The 25,670-nt window shown below is 37.9% G+C and overlaps 1 protein-coding gene across 5 annotated transcripts in view; it reads left to right on the top strand.

Annotated features, from left to right (window-relative positions):
- Positions 1-25,670, top strand: part of hdac4 (histone deacetylase 4) — a 123,165-nt gene that overhangs the window by 59,396 nt on the left and 38,099 nt on the right. For all 5 annotated transcript variants that reach the window (XM_028022588.1, XM_028022589.1, XM_028022590.1 and 2 more), the window contains 9 exons: positions 299-444; positions 887-1,037; positions 2,771-2,891; positions 6,214-6,332; positions 16,732-16,860; positions 19,186-19,292; positions 20,074-20,193; positions 20,492-20,705; positions 21,508-21,728. In XM_028022588.1, coding sequence (XP_027878389.1) covers positions 299-444; positions 887-1,037; positions 2,771-2,891; positions 6,214-6,332; positions 16,732-16,860; positions 19,186-19,292; positions 20,074-20,193; positions 20,492-20,705; positions 21,508-21,728 — 1,328 coding nt within the window. The remainder of the gene's footprint in view (positions 1-298; positions 445-886; positions 1,038-2,770; positions 2,892-6,213; positions 6,333-16,731; positions 16,861-19,185; positions 19,293-20,073; positions 20,194-20,491; positions 20,706-21,507; positions 21,729-25,670) is intronic.

Raw genomic sequence — 25,670 nt, 5'->3', positions numbered from 1 at the left:
ATAAGCATTAAGCTCCTATGAACCACAAATCTGGGACAAACTTCCAGAAAACTGCAAAACTGCTGAAACACTGAGTTCCTTTGAATCTTTGTTGAAAAGCCACCTGTTTAGAGTTGCTTTTGAACCATAATAAATGGAACACTGAACAACATATTTGATTGATGATTTTAACAATGGCACTTTACAAAATGCAATGTCTGCTTATGATGTTTTTATGACGATTTTATAATGTTTTATACACACTGAACTGCTTTGTTGCTGAAATGTGCCATACAAATAAACTTGACTGGACCTGCAGGCCGTCAGGACCAGCACTTGCAACAGGAACTGGTGGCTCTGAAGCACAAGCAGGAGCTCCAGAGGCAGCTACTGATTGCTGAGTTTCATAGGCAACACGAGCAACTGTCGCGACAACATGAAGTCCAGCTCCAGGAGCATATTAAGGTAAAAGGATGTGTGTGAGCCGCCGATAGAGAGTGAGGTGGGATTTGTTCCTCCACTGTAGTCAGCACCTTGTGAAGGGCAAAGGAAAACAAATGTATGTGTACAATTTAGAGGGTACACTGGTGTAATTTGATCTGTTGGCAGCAGAACATTGGCCCCATAAACTCACTCTGTGCAAATTTTATAAAAGAAAAACTCCCATTGGGTTTACTGCGACCAGACAGCTGGGGAGCCAGAAGATCTGATCGGTTTAGGCTGAAAATAACTACAATGTGTCTTTCGAGTCCCTTGAATTTACTGCTTTCATTACTACACCCACACTTTGCTTCATTGCAGTTGTTTCAGCTGAAATCTTTACCAGTTATTTGTTTGCAGCATCCTATAACTCTTTTATCTTGTTTTTTTCCTCCTTCTGTAACCTATTTGCGCCTCCCCCCTCCAGCATCAACAGGACCTGTTGGCCCTCAAGCATCAACAAGAGCTGCTGGAGCATCACAGGAAGATGGAGCAGCAGCATCATGAGCAACAGCTGGAGAAGCAGCAGCGGGAACAGAAACTCCAGCAGCTGAAAAACAAGGAAAGGGGACAAGAAAGTAAGTGAGGAATTCAATCAAAACAGCATTTTTAAGCGTGGAAGCATAGAATTTAATATACTCTGCCCTCCTGTTAACATCTGTGCTATGGCCAATGATCACAACAGGTGTCAGACAGCTCGGCTCCTCCAGCCCCTCTGTCCCAACACCTGCAGCCATGGCACAGCAGTCAGAACAGTCTGACCTCACACATTCACCACAGGGAGGATCAGGATCCTCTAACCAAGGCAAGGTTAGAGGAGCGAGACACTGAGGCAAACATGTCCTTGGTTTACATGTTCAAAATCAGGTTAAGAGTTCAAATTCAGTTCAGATTAGACTTTATGTTGCATCTGCCAAACAGTCGGGATGCTAATGTTTGGCCAATTAATGCTTAATATAAGCATATATAAGCATATAAGGCTCATGAAGAGAAATTGTGAGTAGTCAGTATCATACTTCTGCTGTAGATGGCAGTCAGAGAGATCAGGAATAATAAAAGAATTGTTTTTCACAAGTCAAGCTCAGTACTCATCAAGTTAGATTCAAGAACTCAAGAATGTTTCATGTGAAAATTTGTTCTTTCTTATATAAATATAAATCTGTTCTTTCTTGTAAGTTTTCACTTTTTGTAGGAGTCACAGTTTGCCACAATTTTTTTTAGATTGGGTCACTTGAGTGGCTCAAACGTTTTCATTGTTATCACCACTTTGTGGAAGAAAGTGGGACCAAAGCAGAATTATAAAAATGTGATGAAATGCACAACACAGTCTATGTGCTACAGACTACTATTCTTTCCTGTTTCAATTTGTGTGAAATCCATTGCTTATAAGTCCCAGAATTCCTCAGCCAACTTTGTCAATCTATAAAATGAAAGTAATAGTTTTTGTACGAGTCATCATGAGCTGACTGCAGAGTGCCCTCACTGTACTTGCATTTACAGGTTAAATGTGACCTGAAATTGAAATGTAATGGCGCTGTTGCTTTTATTTCCAGTCGGGAAGATGTGTCATTCAATATTTTGAGTACACTGTAGTTAATAGATTTTGCCAGTAAAGTCTCGATTCTGCTCTAGGCAGAGAGAACGTACTGTTTGACGTCTATGGAAAGAGCTTTGGGTTGTAAACAGGAGAAGCTTTGTTAAGTACTGCACTAAAATGCATAGAAAGCAGCCTCATAAAAGCCAATTTGCTTCAGTGGGGAGGCATTTGTATTGGGATGTCAGCACTTACAGCTGCAGCGTGATTTAGAGAACATATATTAGCCCTTGTCACTTTCACATGCTGAATTTACCACTTCCTCTCTCAAGCCTGACACATCACCTCTTGTCACTCCCACTGTCATTTTCCCATAAAAGCAGCCCTTTCTCCAGCTTTTCCTGCTCTCACTGAGATTTCCTCTGCCTGTTTCTCAGCTTTTCCTCCCCGTCTCTCACTTCCTGGATAATTTGTTTGTAAAGCTGTGAAATAAGAGTGGAAACTGAGGAGAGCACAAGATGGAAATGCAGCCCCTGATTTGTGTGTAGTACGAATGGGAGCTGTTAAAACCTTCATGTTTGTGTCAAACACTGAGGCAACGGTAAGATTCAGGGGCAGTAAATCCCCCTGCTTCTGACATTGATTCATTTTTGCTAAAATCCTGGTGGTTTTGGACTCATATTTTGGGTACTTAACCCAGACACTTCTGTTTAGTAGTAATGGTCACTTACACCATCAGTCACATGTGCTTTACTTTTGGTGATTATCTTTGTCCAGGTGCTGTGGCCAGCACGGAGGTAAAGATGCGACTTCAGGAGTTTGTGCTGAACAAGAAGAAAGCCCTGGCTCAGCGAAACCTAAACCACTGTATGCCCAGTGACCCCCGCTACTGGTATGGGTAAGTGTGACTGGTTGCCTCTCTAGAAGGGAATTTTTTCAGATTTGCTTTGATCACTTTTTAGTCTGAACAAGGTATGGCATAAGAAATTCTTACCGTATGATAACATTGAGCAAAAATAGCTTAATAACACAAACATTTAGAACCAAAATGATCTAATCACTTTTATTTGAAATAATAAAGCATCAATTATTACTGCTGCTGTAAAATGAATAGAAAATCTAGATTACTTCAGATATAGTAGCAGCTATAGTATTTATACTTAGAAGTGACTAAAGTAGAAACATATAATGAACAGGTTTACAGTTCTGCTCTTAATAAAGTTTCTCAATTATAACAAGCTAATATCAGCAGGATAGTTAGTCAGGCCATCTGCTCCAGTAGCCAGTTAGCAGTTAGCATCATAACAAACATTTATAATACTTTGTTACCCTAATATAAGTGATTGGTGACACTACTTCAGTTTTTATTCTATTACTGGGTTAGCAAGAGTGAAAAGGGTTGTAACCTCCTTCAACAAGCCGAACTTTGTTGCAGCAATAGGTTGGGATGGAGGCAGATTGAAATTTCTGTGGTTTTGGAATTGTAGCTTTGATTTTCCATACCTGCTATAGACAGAATACTTTTCAAATAAAGTCAACTCTTAACTGAATCTTTTAAAACTTATGAGTGAATGTTTATAATGGTGGTGTAAGTCTTTACAGTTTTGTAAGAGATGGTTACTTAGATTGTTGCTGTTTTGCATCTAAACAGCAGAAGGAACAGATTGTCATTGTGCAGACTAGCGAACGTGATAGTTGTTGCCAGATTTTTGATGATGCAAATAGAACATTTGTTTAAGGGTGTCATGAAATTTCTTTAACTTTTTTCTTTCTGGACTCTGTTTTGGATTTTGATTATTATCTTTTCCAAAACAAATAAGTTATTTTATCTGAAAATCAGATAATCATATGGTTAATATAAGAACTTTCAAGAGTTGGATATAAAAGGAGTCAAAGTTTATTTTTACTGAACTATTTAGTGCTTTGTAAGTCTGGTTGGTATTTAACATTATTTTAAGTATTTTGTAAAAAACGAACATCAGAATCCCCATTATAATTGCAATATAATGCAGATTGAGATACATGACAGGACCTGCAGTTCTGCTTTTAGACAGCAGGCATTTCTGCAGAGGAAATCTGACTCTGCAACATATATTAGCAGAGGAAGTCAAGAGGAAGTGCTTTATTTGTTTTGCAGTCTTAGCTACACAGATTGACCTGTTACGTATTACTTGTAGGTATTTTTGTTGTTTTACTTTATGTAACCTTGGCAACTCTTGGTGATAAATATTCTTTTGGTCTATATTTTGCTGTCCAAATCCATCCATCCATCAAACTTTGTATGTCCACTTATCTGAAATTAGATTACCAGGATAATGACAGGGAGGATCCTGATCAGACACTCAAACTGCTTCAGTTCACTCCTGTAGATATGTTGGAGTTTTACTCTGAACCTGGATGATGGAGCTACTCTCCATATTCTTAAGTTTGAACCTAGCAACTTTAGAGTAAAGCTAATCTCAGCTTCTGATTGCTTCAGAACCATGTCATGTGCAAAAAAACTAATATGAGTCCCTGAGGGCCAAAAACCCCGACTACACCATGATGTCGGGACACGGAGGCAGTCTTGGCAGAATCCATGAGTTTGTGTCAGGCGTTGGATAAACAGTCCTTAATAGCAAGTCAAGAACCCCAAATCTTGCAGCAGCCGCTGCAGTATATCCTGAGGCACTAAAAAGGTAAGCCTTTTCAAGGTTCAACAATCGACCATAGCCTAATAGTATATTTACCTGAAAAAATAAGCTTGCTTTGGAAATCCAGCCAGAAATCCTGTCTGGTTAGAGCAACTTCTATGACGGGACATTATGAAGCAGATCAGCACAAAGTAGGGGAGTAAAAATGCTATATTGCTTCTACACATATCTTTTTTTGTTAGTTAAAATTGTCCTCTAATCCACGGGTCAGTACTTTGTAGAACCGCCTTTTGCTGCAACTACCAATGCAAGTCTTTTGGGGTTCATCGCTATCAAATACTTGACTAACATGAATTGTCAAATCTTACCAAAGATTCTAAGATACATTTAGGACCATAGAATGATAGTGCCATCGCCGTGTTTCACAGTGGATCACATTTTATCACTCAAATTTCACATTTCTGTCTGTTTTCCACAGAAATAGAAGAGCACTGTTTCTTTTATAGGACAGAGGTTGATACAAAAGACAGTGTGCATGATGCAGCTGTGATGGAAACTCTATGTTGCCATGGTGCATTATGGAGCAAAATTTGTCAAAATTTTAGTTTTAGCATTAATAAAATACTGATAAAGGTAAAAATCTACTGGTTTAGCTGTTAAAACTATAACATAAGGAATAATTTTATAGCAAAGTACATTTCTCTGAAACTTCAAAGCCTTCAAAAATCTGTCAAATCATGCACCTTCCTTTCATCAAAGAATTCAGTCTCTGAGTCATCATCTGTCTCATTTGAGCGTGAAAAAAGTCCCTCATTGGGGAGAAATATCAAACGTAAAATCTGTCGATGGCAGAGATAAAAGTCTCTCATCTTCATGGCTTTTGGAACACAGTAAGCAGTGTGGTGTTCCAAACCCCCGTAGTGTAGGCGCCTGTCAGCACCGTGCTTTTGTGTGTACATCAAATTGCCAACATCATCGTTAGTCTCCGAGTTTAAACGACAGAGAGAATGCTGAAATGTCTAGGCTTTTTCTGTGTGCCGGTTGGCGGAGATTGACAGCCGGCTCTGTCTGAGGTGAATGTTTGAAGTGGGCAGTTAGAAGAAGAAAAAAACAACAGTGGTGTCTCTTTTGCACTTTAAAGACGCTTTAATAAGTCAAAGATTTTGCCCAGGCAGGAGATTTGAGTGGTTTTGCATCATTAGTTTAATAGAGTTCTTTGTGTTTTTCACCCTGTTGTGATTCTCCTCACTTTCTGGTTTGTCCTCTCTTCACCTCCCCTCCCGTCCTCCACCTGTCTCATACAGCCGAGTCAGGAAACCGAAGCTTCACTTAAGGTGAATTAGTCCCTCTTTCTTTCTTCATTGTCTCTTTTTCTTTTCCACCTCCCTTAGTTGCTCACAGTCTCCTGTGTCTTTAAAAATCCTCACCTTGAAAAAGAAGATAGAAGCTGTCTTTTTCACTTCCTTAAGTGTGTAGGCGTGTGTGCATGAACTAGGTGCAATGGTTATTGTAGTTCTAAAAAAAAAAGTGATGATATTGCATAATATGCTGTGGGTTATAAGATTTTTTTATTTGGATTTGTTGCAGGAAAACTCAGCATAGCTCTTTGGACCAGAGCTCACCCCCTCAAGCGGCGCTGTCAGCGTACACGCATCCAGTGCTGGGAGCGTTCGACTCAAAGGATGACTTTCCTCTGAGGAAAACAGGTAAAGAAATATGACATTTTTTACTCATACAGGAAGTAAATTGGCTTTCGAGGACCAAAAGCCTAAATCTGGGAGTCAGACGCAGGAGGATTAATGAGGACGGCTGAAATGCTCTCAACTGGAGATATCAAAAATGTATTTAATGGCCTCTTTTGAACCATTTTAATGTAAATGAAGGCGCAGGGAAGATAACAGCACTCCTCTGGATTGGAAAAGTAGAAACTTTGACACCACTGAAAGTGTCTTAGAAGAACCAATGCAAAAAAAATGGTTTCATTCACCACCACAGACCTTATTAGCTACAGATATTTTTGATGATAAAAGACATGTTTCTTTAACTTCTCCACTCCTAGTCAGGTTAGACCTGCAAACTGATGTGATAGCCCAATAAGTTAGTACATAATTATGTAGTGCAATAAATATTATACATAGTATTTTTTTTTTGTTCAAATAAATTGTTGAATAAAGTATGGCATGTATTTATAACCAAGTCTCTTTTGCTGCAACTGAAGCTGCAAGTCCTCTTGGGTTTCGATCTACCAGTTTTGTACATCTAGAGATAGAAATATTTTTGCCCATTCTTCATTGCAAAATTTCTCAAGTTCAGTCAGATTGGATGGAGAATGTCTGTGAACATCGATTACCACAGATTGTATTTAAGTCTGGACTTTGACTGGGCCATTCAACACATTATTTTCTAAACATGGCATTGTAGCTGTGGCTGTATGTTTAGGGACATTGTTCTGCTGGAAGGTGAACCTCCACCCCATTTATACCACAATCTATTTACCGTTTACTGATTAGGTGTCTGCTGAAGTCAATTGGTTTCACTGGATTTTATAGAGGATTCTAGTGTAAGCTTGGAGTAAAATTTCAATGTTGTTTAAATTTGTGGTTGCAATGTAACATAATTTTAAACATTTCAAGGCGCGTATGAAAATTTTTGTGAGGCAACACTTATTTATGATCACTGGTCTGTTAAACAAAATGGTTCCTGATCACGCTGGTGCCCTAACAGGCGTGAGAAAACGATCATTCTTGCTATTTGGACTCATCAGCCTGGTCCATCTGCTCGCACCAAGGCCAGCCAAGCTGCGATGACTCAGTTAGCGTCACCAGCTGCTTTGGCTGTACAGCTGTCTGTTTTCACCACTGGAAGCCAAACCCTGTGTATGCTGCGCTGAAACCCACCTGCTGAGATCTGCAGAGAGAAAACTCAGAGTTTGGACTTTTAGGAATTTTTCTCTGAGATTTGTTCATAACATTCATGGTATCATTCTTCCTGGACGAAAAAGGAAGTCTGATACGCACAAGTGCTCTTGGAAGACGTTTGCTGCTGACCTGTGCGTCAGTTTACAGCCAGCTGTTGAAGAACTACTGTTCTAACTGTGTAAATAGTTAGCTGACTGTGATCGTATTAGGCTGGCCTTAAGAGATATGAATCACGTTGAAGAGGAAGTGAGTGACAGCACTCGACATCAGTGCACTCCTCGCGTCATTCATGACGCTTTTCCCCCCAAAGTTGGTCTTTTATCTATGCAAACTCTAAATGTGCATTGAATGCTCTGCATCTGTGCAGTAAGATGATGCGTACGATTTATTACAGCAGGGCTTTGTCATAACGGCGCATGGTGCACAGAGGAACACTTTGAATGCTGTGACAGGAAGTCTGTAAGGCCTTCATTACAGAGGCATGCTTGTCATGCTGACCTTCCCTCTGCTGCTCATACATTACGTTATTACACACGGACATTATCATTCCACACTTATAAAATGAGCGCTAAGATCATTGAAGACTTTAATGTTTTTTATGTTTTTATGTTTATGTTTTTTATGTTGTTTTAATGTTCTTTATGTTCAGCTGATTCAGCAGCAGAGTAGCTTCACATTTTTCACTTATTATTCCACCTCTGCTCTGGTTTTAAGCCTAAACAATCCCAGGTTCGTTAAATCGATCCTGTTTATCCTTCTTACGTAACACTTACAGTAACACTATAGCTATGCTAAACCTTGAACGTTTTTACATTCTGTTTAGTGTGATCAAACTTTAAAACTACTAGTTCAAGAGTTCAGAGTTCAAGAGCTGAACTTATTCAAGTCTTGAATAAGTTCATCATTTTATCATCAGTGATTTAACACAGCTGTCTATTTTCTAGTAAGTGGATGTTCTAGCAAATTCATTCATGTCAGATTGGATGGAGAAGTTGCAAAAAACCCAACACAGCTCCAATCTTAGATCATATAGGTTTCAGTTATCAGGTTAAATGCTATAGCTCATCAAAGGATGAATAGAAAACTGATGGACTGATTAAGAATTGCTTGTTAGGAAGAGTTAAGTTATATGACAGCAAAGCTTAAGTTTGCAAAATTAAGTCCGGATAAGCAAGACTTCCGAAACAGTGTTTCTGATATTGTTTGATCATAATGCAGGATGATATTAGGAAGTCTTACTGGTAAATATAGTGATTACAATATCAGTGGCGATAAATCAACGTTTCTTCACTCTCCTCTCTCTCATGTACGTCCGGCTGATTATCTTGATAAAAACTGTCTTTTCCAATGTTAGTATTGCATAGATGACACAATACGTTTAGAGAAAATTAAGTGCACCATGTCAACACCAGCATCTTGAACCAAATGTTAAGCACGGTAGTGGAGTTGTGATCATGTGTGCCTTTTTTGCAGCCACAGAATGAGTGCATTTTGCTGTTAATGAGTGGACTCTGAATAAAATAATCTATTGTCAAATATGAGGCCATCTGTTTGACAGTGGAAGCTGGTCTAAACTGGGTTTTGAAAGGACATTGAACCTAAAGTTAGTAACAGCAAATCTACAACCGAATGGCTAAATAAGTAAAGAATCCGTATGGTGCTTTGGAACAGTCTTTAGGTGTCAGTATCTTTGTTTATGAGTGACTGACTGGACCCAAGCTGATTCACACATGTAAAGCTTTACATGGGTGGCTGTGCCTCAGGGGAAAGAACAAGTTGTCTTCTAATAACAAGGTTTGGAGTTCAGTTTACACACCCTCCATATGTTTTTGTGGCTTTGAACAAATACAGTGAAATCCAACTTAGTGGCCAAACTCCAAATTGCTTCTTTCTGTGAATGGGTGGTTGAGAGTCACACTTATTGAACTTTGTTTTGCTGAAAGATTTGACTATGAATATAAAAAAACCACTTGGTATGTGATGCATTCACTGCATTAATTAGTCTCAAAGTGGAACCACATGCAGCTTTTCATGCTGAAAGTTCAAATTAAAGTTTATTTAAACTTAATTTCAAATAAACTTTATTTGAAATTAAAGTTTAATTTCAAATAAAATCTTGAGGAAGATTTTAAACCCTGGAATCAGGTCTAAATAGCAGCTCTAAATAGCATTTATTGTGTTTTGGCACTTTATACCAAATTAAGATCTAATTTTGTGAAATGAGGATGTGAAACCATTATTTTTAGCTGTTTGCTCCATAAAAGAAGCAACGTGTTATTTATTACAACAGTGAAGTGCTGAAAAAAAAATCTTAAAGTGCTTGCAAATGCTAGATTTGGGGAAGTCTTAACCCTGCAACCTAAATCTGTTTCCAGCTGTGGGTGTGAACTTCATGGTGTACTGTTGCAAATTCCCCTTAAGGCTGTAGTAACACAAAGAAACACATGAGAAAATAATGAGAACCTTTGATTCAGCGCAAAATCCAGGAAGTGTTGTTCTGTCCTGTGGAGTATAAACAAAAAAACTACATGTGAACTGTGGCTATCTTTCATCACTGTCCTGCAGATGTCTCAACAATGCCGAGTGACTAATGTCAGTGACTTAACGGTGTCACAATAACAGAATAATAGTTTAGTGGTAGACAAAACAGGCCTGAACTTGAATTTTATTGAGACTTTATGTGACAGACCACAGGAGACGGTACCTCAAGCTGTGGATTTGAGGTACCGTCTTCTGCAACTTTTAAATAGATGATGTTTATCATCTACTTATCATCTATTTGTCTTGTGTCCAGGATTGATACAAGACAATCCTGGAAGAAAACCTGTTAAAAACGACAAAAGGTTTGAGACATGACCCTAAAGATAAAGACAGAGCAAAAATAGAAGTTTAGATGAAGACAAATTCATATGTCTAAACCCAAATCTAAATCCACTGGAGAATCTGTCTAAGATTGAAAAGCTCTATCTGGTCTGACTGAGCATAAGATGTACTTCAAAGAAGAATGGGCAACAATATCTGTGTCTAAATATGCAAAGCAGGTAGTGAAATCTCTGTCTGCGTCAAACTGTGGTTCCACTATATATTGACCCAATAAATGCATGGCACACTTTTCCCATTTTTAATTGTAAAGTTTTTTTTTAAAAGCTGTTGGTTATTTTCTTTTCATTTCCCAATTAAGCACCATGTTCATCACATAAAATCCAGATTAATAACATAAGTTCATGGTTGAGATAAATCTAAACAAGTTTAAGAAATACATTTGTAAAGTTCTGTAAATAATCAGCTATTTTCACTGTTGATTGAATTAATTTAGTACATGATAAGACATTATTTGTAGTATTAGAGTTTGATTTTAACCTCATCTCCAGTAGGGGGGGTTGTTAGCTGTAACCAGTCACCTCTTGGGACAGATGATTACTTTTGCTAATGTTTAATCCTGAAACTCATGTTTTACAGTAAACTCTTTAACTTCTATGTTTTGAACACAATGTCCAGATAAGACCGCGTGCATTTCTTCCAGCTTCTGCGCCTCTGATCCACTTATCTAATGTATCTCACATGTACGATGTTTCTCGGAAGCTCTGCTGATGAGCTGGAACAAATGAGCCTATTGATTTCCATACAGTAAATCTCCTTCCTTCCCATTTATTGGCAGAGCGGCACGACTTTCCCCATCACGCCTCCAAGGAGCTCGGGGCTCCCTCCTGTCAAACAGATGAGCAGCTGATCAATATGTTTTCTATCAATAGCAGTTTCCTCATCAACTCCCTGTTGAAACATTCAGTAGCACTTAAACAGTCATTTAATCTAAACGTCATATCCTCTTAATGGATTTATCAAAGTGTAAGGATAGAATCTTTTTGAGCATTCAATTAAAAAAATGCAAAGTTTAGATCTTTCTAGGCTTTTCTTACTTTGTCCCAGCAACAGGACCACAGAGGAAGAGGACATAAAGTTTAAAAATTCTACTTATTCTGGGTCATAAAAGTTGCAAAGTGGGACAGTGACCTTTGCTGTAATGAAGCGCAACACCCACCCTTGCCAACGGTTGCTCACAATGTGCCCATAAAGGCTCAACAATGAAGGCGAGAGGAACTAATTCCAGAATAAAAGAGAGAAGTGGGAATTTAGAGAAAGTGAGAGAAAGGAGGGCATAGAAGGAGGTGAAGAGGTGGAGGAGAGAGAGGGGGATCTGCAGCGAAATGCCAGCATCAGCAGTAAAACCAGTCTGGGCTCTCTGCAGCGAGCATGTTTGCACGTGTGCAAACTGTCGTGCTTCTGCCCAGTCGGCATTAACACCCTTCAAAGTCACTCTGTCCTGAGGTGAACACCCCACAGTGACCAGTGCCCTTCAAACCCACGCCGCCATGTCTGTCTCCTTCACTCTCCTTCTATCGTTCTCCTGGCTTCAGCTCATAACTTCGTTTCTCCTTCTACTCCGTCATTTTTTTAACCCATAAATGTTTCTTTTTATAACTCTAAGTTGTTTAGTTAAAAAAAATCATCATGAGAAATTTCACTTTTTAATATTAGTTGTAACTGAATCAATTAATCAGATTAATTGTGATTAAGCAATTATTAAAATACAGTTCAGAGCATTGTATTATATACATATTGTTTTGTTTCTTTTAAAAAGGAATTGATTTATTTGCTTATTTGCATCGTTGCATGCATTCCTAATATAAAAAAGGCGCTTAAATAAAATAATTAGTAGAATGTGCCAGTTTTTTATGTGATTAATAGTCAGAATAATTGATAGCTTAACCAATTACTAAAATACTCATTAGTTACAGCCCTAAAATGTGCAAACAGATATTCAAACAGCAGGTACTGATATACAAATTTTTTATGCTTAAAGTTGAACAAAATGCAGAAAAACCTTTTCTTCATAAGACCTTTCCTTATCAAGACATTTAGTTACTACCAGATGTTGCTATGCAGCTGTTTTTGATCAGCTGATTACTGATCTGCAAATGTGGCCACCTGAACGAAAGCAAACATTTTGGCAGTTTACTGATCTGGCACGCTAAAGTGTGTGTCAATAAAATGCTAACCAGGATTTTAGTAATGTTTGAGCAGCTTTTGTGGCTGCCCATCAGTCTGGAAATGTTTAAAAGTCCATTTCCAAACTATTTGGAGTCAGTCTGTTAGGCGAGATAAAGATTATTCCAAAAGGGAAAATGTTAAGCTGTTGCAAATCTTTCCTGGATAAAGTTTTAGCTAGTTCACCTGGAGGTCAGACAATTCAAGTTCATAGAAGTCTGACTGGATAAACAGTCTAACTTTTTTGGAGTGGTTGTCAGCAAAAAACCTCTTCTCTCTGAAACGAAGGTGACAGCATAGACTTATAAAGTTGCATCAGCATGAACCACAAGACTTCTCAAACAATTTCCTTTGCACTACGGCGGCTCCAATTCACAGCAGGACAATGAGCTAAAATACAGATGTGAATCCACTAGAAAAAGGCTGCAAAAGAAAAGAATTATTGCATTGGACAATAGTCTAATAAATAAATGATGTCACCTTTAAGTACCGTACTTCAATAAAGATAAAACTGTGTTTTGAAAAGTTGAGGAAAATCTCTTCCAGCAGTTGGACAGCAACAGCTCTCGCACGGATGCCGCTCAGGGTAATTCCCTTCTGCTGCACACGGAATATATTGGGAACAAAAGGAGGTTTTATAGGTCTTAATATAAGGTGGTCAAGGCAAGAATATATTAAAAAGACATTTTTATTTGAAATATAAAAAATGTTTTATAAAAATCTGTCTCATTTCATGGTGAACAGGAAGTAGCTCTTGGGAACTGAACTGAACTCCTGGTTCAGTTCAGATTTTCAGTTTTTTGTTATTCTGAACTAGAGATGATAGAATGTAGTTAAGACTCCTTAATAAAACTCCAGTAAAATAACCTTCATGTTTACTGCCAAATAACTGATCAGATTAGATACAAAGTTCAGTGTCATTAAAAAGCCAGTCAACTCCAAAAAAAAAAAAAAAAACTTGTGGAAACAACTTAACTCATGGGAACGACTTACTTATTTTTGTGGGAATTACAACAAGTCGTGGCCACAAGTTTCACTTTTTTTTCCATGTCACCTGACAGGCTCTGTAATATTGAGATGCTCTGCAGGATTTGTTTATACTGTGTGTACAGTTCATGTTAACTTGACTGACCAACATATAATTCTTGTTCTGCACTTAAACAAATCCTCTGGACATGATTTTCAAGACAGTACTTGAGAATTTTATTTGCACTTTAAATATTAACTGTGTTAAAATCCTGTCTTTTCTGGGAAGATTATGTGCATCCATTTTAACTTTTTTGTAAGACCATTTTATAGCAAAAATAAAGTTTAATAAAAGTTGTTACTTTGACTACCACTATTTGAAAAAGGTGCTGCAAAATCAGTAACTTTGGGCTTCAACAATAAAAAGAAAAAAAAAAATTGCAACCTTCTTGAAGGACTGACTTTGGGTCAGATGGACAGAAAGTATTTAATTTTTTCCAATCATTGATGTCACCTGGGCAGCAAGCTATATTTTCCATATCCAAAGCCGCCACTTCAGGTCAGACGATGCTTTCTTCCAAGCTCGTAAAGTTTGTTGTAGGGGTTTATAAATTCAGAGTCTACTGTTTTCTCACATGCTGACTTTTAATGTTGACTTAAATAAACGTTGACACAATGATATTTATCTAAAGTTTTATTAATCTAATTTAAGACCCTGATGAGAAGCAGATGTTTTTTTTAATGATGTGATACTTAGGATCTGAGAGAAAGCATACAAAATTATGCCAGTACAGTTATGAAATCCACTTTATAAAACATCTGTTGTTGATCATTTAATTGAGAACATCTGTGTTGCACAACAGCCAAAACACATCTTAAAGAAAGTCAGTACATGTTGTGCCTGCTTTATACTGCCGATTGTAAAACATATATTTTCATATGCTGTAGGTTTTATTTGCTTCTAATAAAGTAAAAAAAAAGAAAAAATTATTTATTTTTTCTAATTAGTAATAATCTCCATTGTCTGATTCTGTCAGCAATAAAATATCTGACGTGATCTTCAGTATGAACCTATAATTTTTGCATGGTCTCCCACAGTCGGACCCGATGCTACTAATGCATAGCATTTTACCCGGACTGACCTCGTCCCTGTTAACAAAGACGGTAGAGGAGTGCACTCCACTTATCAGGAAGCCCTTTTATTAAATAATAATTGAGTTTCACAAGTTCAGCTGCATTGTTCCCCTAAAACTAAGTGTGTATTTGTAAAAGCACTTGGACATGATAGGTTCACAATAGGTTTTCTCATCCCCTCTTATGTGAAGGTATAATGAGAGCTTTGCACTTCTTTGAAGTACATAAAAACTTTGGTGCTTCTCTTCGATTTTAATGACCCAGAATAAATCTCGCAATGCTGAATAAATCACTACTGTAAACAAAGAATCAATTGCTTCCACTTGGTTGTACCAAAATGTCCCACCTCCTGCTCTGAGGCTAATGAACGTAGCAGAGTCTGCTTCATACAGGGTCATGGGACGAGCATTGGGTCAGCCGTGGGTCAGCCCTCCAGCTTTAACTGACTGAGGGAAACCCGTGGAGGAGGGAAGGGAACTGCTAGTGTTTGCCATTGTCTGGCAGAGACACCAAAGCAAAGTTTCTCCCAAAAAGGCCTCGCCCTGTCCATGACACGACTCCCAGAGTTTACCCTGTGCTTGCCTCTTCTGCCCTCTGTGTGCATCTTGCGCCTCCTGCAAGGAATTTCCAACAAGGTCGACCATCTGCAGTTTTAAACCGAGAAATCTGGACCTCAGCCTCCCTATTCCTTATTTGTACAAACCTTTTTTTCAGTGTAATTGGAAGTGTCTGGAAACTAGGAGTGTTCATTAGTAAAGCATGGAGGTGGCATCATTAAGCACCGGGTCAAGAAAGCTGCCAGTTGGCTGCTTCCTCTATTGTTGCCGAGGCTCCCACTGTCACATGAAGATGGTTAACCTCTGCTTCTGAATCTGTTGGCCGGCTCATACTCGATGGCCTATAGGGACAAGCTCATTAGCACCAATAGCTGCTAACAAACAAGATCCCATTTATGCAACTCTGCAATCTACAATACATCTGAATAGCAGACCAATAAGTTCAGAGAGGTTGTAGTTTTTTAACACATTTGTGGGGTGTTCACAACACAGAATGAGAATCTGAGATGGAAATGAATCCATCTCAGACTGTTAAGTACTCCTTTTTGACAGCCTTTATGTTTTTCTAACATATTTGTAAATGTGTACATTTTCTTGAGACACTTAGATATTAATGATTTGATTTTGACAAATTTGAGATGACTTAAAACTCGACATAAAACATTTCACCCCTCAGTATTTGCATGGTTGAGGAACGACAATTGCCTCCAAATATCTAAAATCCATAAATACTTAAAACTCCTTCTAAGACACCTGAGCTGCCTCCTATAATAGTTGAAACACCAAATATGCATTAAGCGTTTTAGCATTAATGTAGAAGCTTTCCATTGTTCCATAGTCTTAACTACACTTTTGAGGGATACAGCCAGTCAGTCTCAAGGGACATACATGCTGCTCCTGGATTGGCACTTTCATGTCAAAAAGCATTGGACATACATATTTCAGTTTCTATTCCAAGCTGCATTTCTTTCAATATTTGTACATTGAGGTCTTCGCAGTGGGACAGTTGGTTGGAAAGAAGGTCCAGGGTTTGAATCCCAGCCTACGGGTCTTTATGAATTGATCTTGCATGATCTCAACTCTCAGCTTTCTTCAACCTTGAAAGAACATGGCAGCATGACTTTTGTTTGTCAAGTTCAGACTGAGTAAAGAATAATAATTTTGTAACAATGTCTTTTGGACAGAGGATACCAAATTAAATAAGTTTGACCATGAAGCAGTTGGTACCAGTGTACCTCATGAACCAATTGACTTACATGTAAGTGTTTGGGGGTGACAGTTAAAAAACCTCTGCAGAAATAAGTGTTTGCAAACCTCAGTGAACTGAAGCAACATTGTAAAGAAAGTGAGGCATTTGTAAAGTCAGACAGAATATAACTACTTCCAGTTAGTGTAGAAGGTTTGGACTACAGTGAAGTTTTGAGTTTTTCTATGATGTTACTTCTCTGTTTTAAAATGTTTTTTTCTTATTTGTGTCCCATCAGCATCTGAGCCCAACCTGAAGCGCCGTTCATGGCTAAAGCAGAAAGTGACGGAGCGTCGAAGCAGTCCTCTGCTCCGCAGGAAAGACGGGCCAATCACTACTGCCAAGAAGAGATCACTCGACAGAGCTGGTGAGACACAGTACAGTACAAGAAATAGGCTTAAGTATTGATCTAAAAACAACCAAATTTCTGTGGATTTTTCACAAAAATTAATTTCTTAACACTATAAATACATTTTTCGTTTTTTTGGGGTTTTTTTACAAAGCATTTTCCTTTCATGTTGACTTGACTGAACATTATTTCAAACATGCACAGCTTTCACATAAAGACGTATTTGTAATATTTTATAACTATTAACATTTATGAATCAGTTTCAGTATAGAAACACGTATGAGCTTCTGGAGTTACTTTGAGAAAACTTTCAGCACTAATGTTCTAGTTTGAAACAGTGCTAACATTTAGAGGGATCTCAAAGCCCACTTAAATTGCAGGTCTCATCTCCCAACTTTGCATTTCTTTTTATTCTTTATAACCTTAGAAGAAGATTTTGACACTTTTTGAAAAGTTAATGCTCTGGTTTTGATTCAAAATGAACAAAATGTCACACAAAAATAGCTGAATAGCTGCAAGAGGGCAAACTATAGTGAAGAGAAGATAGGCCTGCTGATAATCGTGGCAACATAATCGCTTCCTGTGGTTAAGACAGAGAGGAAGAGAATTACAGACGCAGTAATTCACTATACCATGAGGATTTATGGGGAGAGAGGCAAGAGCAATTGAGAGAGCAGTAATATTGTTGACAGGACACATGATGGGGTTCATTTGTATGTCTGTGAGCATCAACAAAAACTCGCTTCCTGAATGAACATCATAAACCGGGTTGGTATGTTTTGTATCCTTTAGGGAACTTAAGAATATGTGAGATGGGATGGGCATTTCATAGGTAGGGGCAGAGAAAACCGTTGTAATTTCAATGGATGTCAGTGTTGCTTTGGTTTCAGGAATTGACATGACAAATACTGTTAGGTTTTATGTATTCTCACACGTCCTCATGTTTCTACCAAAACAGGCAACACAAAGTTTTGGCTCATTTCCAAGAAACAAACAAGTGAACAAAATGAAAAAAATATGGTTTTAATGCTAGTTGAGGGGAAAAAAAATCAAACCCACACATCACTATGCTGTAGCAAAGAAGGTTTTTTAGACTTTCCAACATAATTTTTCATTTTATATATATACTTGAATATGTACATCGAGGAAAAAAATTCATATTTGTGTTTCTGTGCTTCTATTCATTTATACATGTGTTTTGGTTAAAAAAAATGATTTAGATACAATCTGAAGGAGGAAAAATATATATTTGTTTCCACATAAAGCTAAAAATGCCTTTAAACCCATCTTTACTGTTCATTTCTGGCCATTGCAGGTTTGTAAAAAAAAAAGAAAGAAGTCAATTTTTTACTACTGCGATTAATGTTGCATCCATTTTTATGCAAGCCTTAAGTGCAAGTTTGCAAACTGGCTTTAATTTTTTTTTTTTTTTTTTAAAACATGTTTGTATGAGGATCGTGAACAAACATGTTCCCTTAAACTGTTTAATCTCAACAGGACGACAACTAAATAAAATTCCCACTCAGTTTTCAATGAACTCAACTCATGATTTAAGACAGATCAATTAATGATAATTAAGCTCATATTTCACTGCTGCTTCCATTTAAATCTTTGCAGAAGAAACTTGCAGAAAAAAAGATTTCATGCTTGATAAAAGAGGCACTTTGTCTTGAAAGTCATAAAATTTAAGATCTGGCGTTTCAGGTCCTTCCTGTGTGAGAACACTGCAGCAGTACACAGGAGAGCTGCAGCTACCAGTACTGTCTCACTTTCTCTTTGAATATCTCTATAAAGAGTGAAAAACACTTTGCTTATTGAACAAAACACAACTCTGTGAGATGGTTTTTAAAATGTTGGCTGCCACATGGCTTGTTAAAAAGTCTGAATCCTAGCCGTAGATGTCACCATGAATGCCAGTTTTTCTCATGGTAACCAATTGCTAAACATACCTGCATATGTTAAGATACCAAAATAAGTTGATGCTGTATGTAGGTGATGTCACTGTAGTCATTATAAAGTTTATTATCTTTATTTATTGCTTTAAGATGATGACGTGATGAGGAAAATCACTAAACAGTGATAACATTATTAAAGCTGAACAATCTCTGCAGATAGTCCACAGGGAAACTCTGTAATTAGATTCGCACTATCAGCATGATATCCAGTGACATATCGAATTAAATTGAATCTTCTTGTAAAAAAAAAAAAAAAAAGCATTCAATGAATTATTTTATTTGGCTTTAGCTTCTAAAAGTCATATAATTTCCTGGTAGACAACAGTTAGCTGTTTGTCAGCATATTAAACCATTTCTGTTATCTGTTTCTGTGCTGTGTGTATTACAGACTCTGCATGCAACAGTGCGCCAGGCTCCGGCTCCAGTTCCCCCAACAACAGCTCCAGTAACATCCCCAGTGAAAACGGCATCCCAATCTCTACCAGCCCAGGAGAGGTAAACAGCATGGCTGCACACGTGTTCTGCATCCCTCTGACTGCAGATACACATTCGTCTTCCCGGCTTATGCAACGCACAGACTATCGTCATAGAGACCACAGAGTCATTATTACCTTGGGTTATGATAAGATTAGATTTTTTTTTTTTTTACAAAGTCATTTATTTGTTCATCAAGTTTTATAATATATTTTTTAAATCCTCTTTTGTTTGCCTTAGTAATTATCTTTATAATAATTTTCCCTTTTAACGACAGTTTTTGAATGAACTTTCAGTCTCAACATCTCCTGCTAGGTGTTTTCACATTTTCTTTTCAGCATTGCCATCCATTCTGGTATCAGTTTTAAATAGAAAATAAAGAAGTGATTCAATTTGCCCATTCACACATCAAAACACTGGGTCTATGACCTTTATTTGATTTTTACTGAAACAAATTGCTTCACAGAAATTGCTGTTTATTGACAAGCAGGAAGTGGGAGTTTTCACTTTCACTGCATTTAGTGAACATGACAAGAATAAAACAATTCAGAATTTTTGATATTTGACTGGCAAATAACCAGTGACCTGTCAGGGATGCAATGAAAGCATCATTTCTGAACTCTGTAGAAATGCTTTTCTTCATGTCTCTGGAAGAAAAAAACTTGTCTGTTAGAGGAAAGAAGCAACTTCCTGTTTTGGTTTCATGTTTCAGAACTGTAGAAAACAAAAGTCAGTGGAAATATCTGTGAGAAGGTTTCTGTTAACAGATTGTTTTGGTGTGTGTGTGTGTGTGTGTGCTCAGGCCTCTCTGATTCAGAGGCTGGCTACCAGGGACGGCTCACTCAGCCAGTTGTCTCTCTACACCTCACCTTCTCTGCCCAACATCACTTTAGGACTGCCTGCCTCCGGCCCTGCAAACTCTGTGAGTACACAAACTAACCAGCAGTAATGACCCACACTGTCCTGATTGTTACTTTAAGGAATAAATTTAAAAACACAGGAAACTGATTTAGTTTGTTACAGAATTAACGGTTGCTGAAACAGTTGCTGAGTTGTATTTTTGGCAAGTGGGTGTACAGTATATCAGATTTTTGGCATTACCATCTCTCTCCATCTCTCTGCCCACATGTCACTTTTTGACCGTTCTCCCACTCCGACTGTCTGCCTCCCTCTTTTCTTCTCCGTCTTCTCATGCCTTTCCATCTCCGTCTCTTTTGTAGGTGGTATCGGGACACCAAGATGGCGAGACTCATCTGGCGCTGCCAGCGTTACAGCCGGGCATTCCGTTGGCCTCGGCTTTTCTGCCCACCTCCCACCTGCCGTCTTACTTGGCCTCGTCGGCGTTGGACAGGGACGGGCCTGGAGGGGGCGCAGCTGGTCACAACCCCCTCCTTCAACACATGGTGCTAATGGAGCAGAGCCACAGCTCAATGGGTCAGCAGCCACCACAACATTTTTATAAACCTTATTTTCATCTTAAAATCTCAGCTTTTTTCTCATTAGTATGTTTCTGTTTATCTTCTTTCTATAAATATGATTTCAAAGAATTGGAACAATCATTGACAAGTCACATATTTTGGATGTTTATTGTTGTAAAAATGTAAAATTCAGTTTCTCAGAAAAAATAATTGCTATATCAGGACAATTAAAAACTGAAAAGCTGCTGAAGTTTTAAGGAAGTTTATTTTACTTTATTGGTTCTGTTGGATTTTCTTTTTGATAATACTCCATAGATTCTCAAATTTTGCCAGCAGAGTTTTTGAAACAGACTTGTTTCATATTTCTCTCAAGGTAGTTGACTATATGCTTTTTTGTCCATCCACTTAACTTTCCATTGATCTGGAAAACAGCCAGCTTCTTTACTAATGAACTTTTGTGACTTATCCTTCTCATTGGTTTATGAAGCTTTTGTTCTGTTCTTATTTTGGGTGAAACAAATTTTTAGGTTTTAAGCCAAAAGCATCAAAACTGTTATAAAGAAACACTTACAATTTATGAATTTGGGAGACGTTAACTTACTTATAAAATGTTAAGTTTTAAAATTTATTTACTAAGTTTTGATGATGATATTTTAAAATATTAACAAGCACTTTTACAGATTAAATTCCAGTATGTTTGGATGTTGCCTTGGAGGAAAGTTAATAGGTTGCCTGTTTTACGAGCCTTAGTCTGTAAGCTTGCAAAAAAAAAATTAAACGCAGCTCAGCAATAAGATCATTTTGTTGTTTTTCCACAGTCGGTCTGGGTGGCCTGCCTCTCCAGTCTCCCACCGTCTCCAAACTGGTACGGGGCCACCGTCCCCTGGGAAGGACCCAGTCGGCCCCTCTGCCTCAGCAGCCGTGCGGACAGGCCCAAGCCCTGCAGCAGCTGGTGGTCCAGCAGCAGCATCAGCAGTTCCTGGAAAAGCACAAGCAACTGTTCCAACAGCAGCACCAACAGCAGCACATCATCAATAAGGTATCTCACCATGTCCAATGTGCACTTCATCAAAAAAGCATTCACGCACCTGTTTCAGACCGAAACGGCAGCAAGTTATAGTGGTGCAAATAGAAAATATCTCGAACCACAGATAATATCTAATATCTGTGTTTTCAGACTAGTTTTCCAGACTGTATGAGGAAAAAGAAACCTGAATGAAATGAAAAACTCTGTCTCCTCTGAAGCAGCATTTGAATAGAATCGACTGGAGACTTTTGCTCAGTACTTCATGTACAAGTGCATTTGAATCACCTGCAAATGATTCAGTTAATGTGCTTGAATCTCGTCTGCCGTTCGCAAGCCGGATGACTCAGTCATCAATCAGCAAGTCTTTAGTCTTGTTTTTTATTTTCTATGTGCCCGTGTCCCTGCTTCCTACCGTCGCCGTGGCAACCAGGCGTGCGGAGTGGAGGGAAGCCGCTACCATTTAGGGTCAAACAGGAAGTATGACTCACTGCATCGCTGTGGAAGTCTGTGTTTGTGCGATCTGAGAGAGATGCGGCGTGACGGGAGGAGATGCTTGTTTTGGTGCAGATGCGTTTGTGTGTGTGTGTGTCTGAAGTTCCTCAAGGAATACGGTCCATCGCTTTGTGTTCTCTGGCTGCACGTTGCTCCCTGCGCTTCCACACTCAAGGTTAATTAAGTGAAGCTCAAGTGCAATTTAAGGTTGTTTTTACACTGGATTAGAAGTTGCTCATATTGTTTCCCAGGCAGTTTATTTTCTTACTTGCAGAAATCAAACTTCAGTGTCTGATTTAACTCTTCTTTAAACTTCTCTAAAACTTACTTCCTCTGTTCCTTGGTCTTCGTGATGCTCTTTGTTAATTTTGTCCTATGGAGACTTCTGTTTACTAATTAGGCCTCTTCTGGTTTTATTTAGGGGCACCAGAGTAAACAGGAGTGAATTTTAAATTTTTTTAACAATTTCTATTACTGTGGAGAATGTGAATATTCTCTCTTCACATATGTGAACTGTTTTGTGTGTGTCTATCTCATAAAATCCCTGTAAAATACAAAGTAATTGTAAAAGACAAAATGCAGAAAAGTTCAAGGAGTGTGAATACTTTTGCAAGGCGCTGTATTTAGGCTAAGGCTTGTGTGTCCTCATAATGTAGTGCCAGTTGGAGTTATTCTAAAACAATAATCTAACTTTTGCCTTACTGAAGGTCATCTGCATGGCAGCTTTTTACGTTGATTACTTTGAAACTGTTGAAAATGTTTTTCATGGAGAGAGGTTTGCAAAATCCATAAACCGCGACCTCTAATCATAGCTTTTTTTGAGTGCATACTTAAATTTTACTGTCCATGTGTGAAGTGGAATCCCTTCCTTTATTCTGTGTGACGGTTTGACGCAGATGAGTGTTAATTAGATTTTTACGGCAAGCATTCATTTGGATACCAACCTCAAATATCTGCACATAATTTAGTCCAGAGTAGATCATGCCATGTTTACTTTCCATCTGTTTGGAGTGAACGCGTATGCCTTTGTTCTCGATGCAACAAGGGTTTATGTTTTGGTTCTTTCGTAGATAATTACTACTGTGATATAATTCACACACATCAAAAATTCATGTTATGCATAAAAGGAAGCTGTTTGTTTGTGAACAAAAAAAAAACACTCTAGCTCAACAGAATGGGAAAATATAAATCAGTCAAAGAATATATGATTCAAAGTTATTTTCTGTTAATGTTTCAGATCGTGGTATAACTGCACAAAGTTTAAAGTTATATTGTGAAACATGTTTAAACAACAACCAACTTTATTTTTATTTGGATTTTTCATGTTTCTCTCATTAAACATGACAGTAGAATGTCATATTATAGCTCTGTAAGAAGATAGTAATAATAGTTTTTAAAAATCATATATAATAATATCACTCGTATAATAATATCACATTAAAACCAAATGTTTCATTGCATAATTTAGTATATGAGTAATAATAATAATAATAATAATAATAATAATAATAATAATAATAATAATCTTATTAATTATTCTGGTATGAACATCTCACTGACTAAATTTTTTTGGTAATAAACAATTCAGTGTTCATACTAGAATATTTGTTATAAGAACTGGAATTATCAGAGTCGTAAAAATTGCGTTATTTTGATCATTTACTGTTAACCTTGGATTATGTTTTCAAATATTGTGTGTTATTTTCAGCCAACACAGAAGTCAAACATGGTACTTTCTGTATCATATTTTTTGAATTTATCCCTTATTCTCAAATGCTATTTTGGAAATAATTATGACATTTCAAATTGAGAACACTTTACTTCTGGGGATAAATTATACGTTAAAGTTCTACACAAAGTGTCGCTTACTTTAGGTTTGGTCAGAGTAATGACATTAGATAATAAACAAGAAACTTTAGATCAGATGCAAACAATATTCTCTTGATTGACACTTTTTCTGTATTTTTTACTTTTGTAAAAAATAAATAAATAAATACTTCCATACAGATGATGGAAATTATGTACTTGGAGAACTTTTATTTCCAACTTAATTATTTAAGCTAACTATATGGCTGAATATTTTCTTGCTAGTAAAATTTTGTTTGTTCATTTAGAACCAGAGTACTAAGAATGTGAATTCAACCTGTTTGACATACAGGTTGAATTCATATGCAGCTACTATGAAACAAATTTGGGCCATCTTAAATTTAAATTGGGGCCATCTTAACTTTAAATTATTCAAATTAATTTCAACTGTGTGGTTGCTGCTGGATTTTCTTTGCACTGGCATTACAAACCGTTTCATGTTAGCATGTTACTCCTACTTTCATTGTATTTCACAGAACTTAAAGCAAACCTTATGTGCAACCTCTTTGCTGGCTGGGCCACATTTTAGTCAAGCCAGCAATAAAAAAGGGTGTGGGAGTTAGAGGGAGTGAGTTGGGGGACTGAAGCAATCAATCCTGGAAAAACTCCAACACGCACTTGCTTGCCACTCTTAATTACATGAAAGGGCTAAAGCAATACCCTGATATATTCAAGTGATATTGATGTGCAAGTACAGGCCTGTTAGGGAAATGGATACATTGAGTCAACAAGTGTCAAGTGTTTGTGTATAAAATCACCTCCTCTTTCCGCTGCATGCTGTCCTCATCTTCCAGCTTACTTAACAGGCGTATTTAACGCCTGCCCCCTTTATGCTTCATACCCCAGCAATTATGTTTTGTCCAATAGAAAAAAAAACTGGAGTAGAAAGAGGGAAAGAGAGCAGAACATGAAAAAAAAGAAGATTGAGAATCAGTGCAGCAGGACTAGTTGAGTGTTTTGAGTTTGTTTGGAGAAGAGGGACTGGGATGAGGCAAGAGCCTGTTTTCTGACGTCAATAGACTGTTCCCTGGGCAGCATGCCAGCCAAGTGTGTGTGTGTGTGTGTGGGTGTTTGCGTGGATGTGTGTGTGATCCCTGCACACAAACTGGTCCAGTCCAATCATGACCTGCACATCAAGGTTGAGTTCTCTGACGACAGCGACGGGGACAGCTGCCACAACAAGATTACAAGAGTCACCCCTCCGCAGTTCCTGTGGTCTCCCTGCGTCTCTCCCTCGTGCCCCTTAGCTCAGTTTTTCTGGGTTCAAACAAGGTGACCTTAAAAATGAAATTACAAGCAGGCAGAAGGATTCTGTCACAGGGTTCAGAATAAACAGTTGATGTGGACCAAAAACGCATTTACTTCTTAGGAGTCTTTCCTTGCATAATATGTCTTTTTGGAGGATGTGTTGATCATGTCGTCAAATGTTTCACATGAACAGAGTGAAGTATGTAGCTGCTAAAATTCTTGAATCTGCTGCATAAGCTACACCCTGTTCTAGTTTTCCCAACTTTACCTTCTGGGAGTTCTCCATGTTCTGACTCTAGTATGCCCTCTAGTGAACTCTTGTAGTAAAAGGGTGAAGCACACAGAGAG

Source organism: Xiphophorus couchianus, chromosome 7 (assembly GCF_001444195.1).
Source record: "Xiphophorus couchianus chromosome 7, X_couchianus-1.0, whole genome shotgun sequence".
Taxonomy (NCBI): domain Eukaryota; kingdom Metazoa; phylum Chordata; class Actinopteri; order Cyprinodontiformes; family Poeciliidae; genus Xiphophorus; species Xiphophorus couchianus.
Note: the sequence above shows the minus strand (reverse complement) of the source record. Positions and strands in the feature narration are given on the sequence as shown.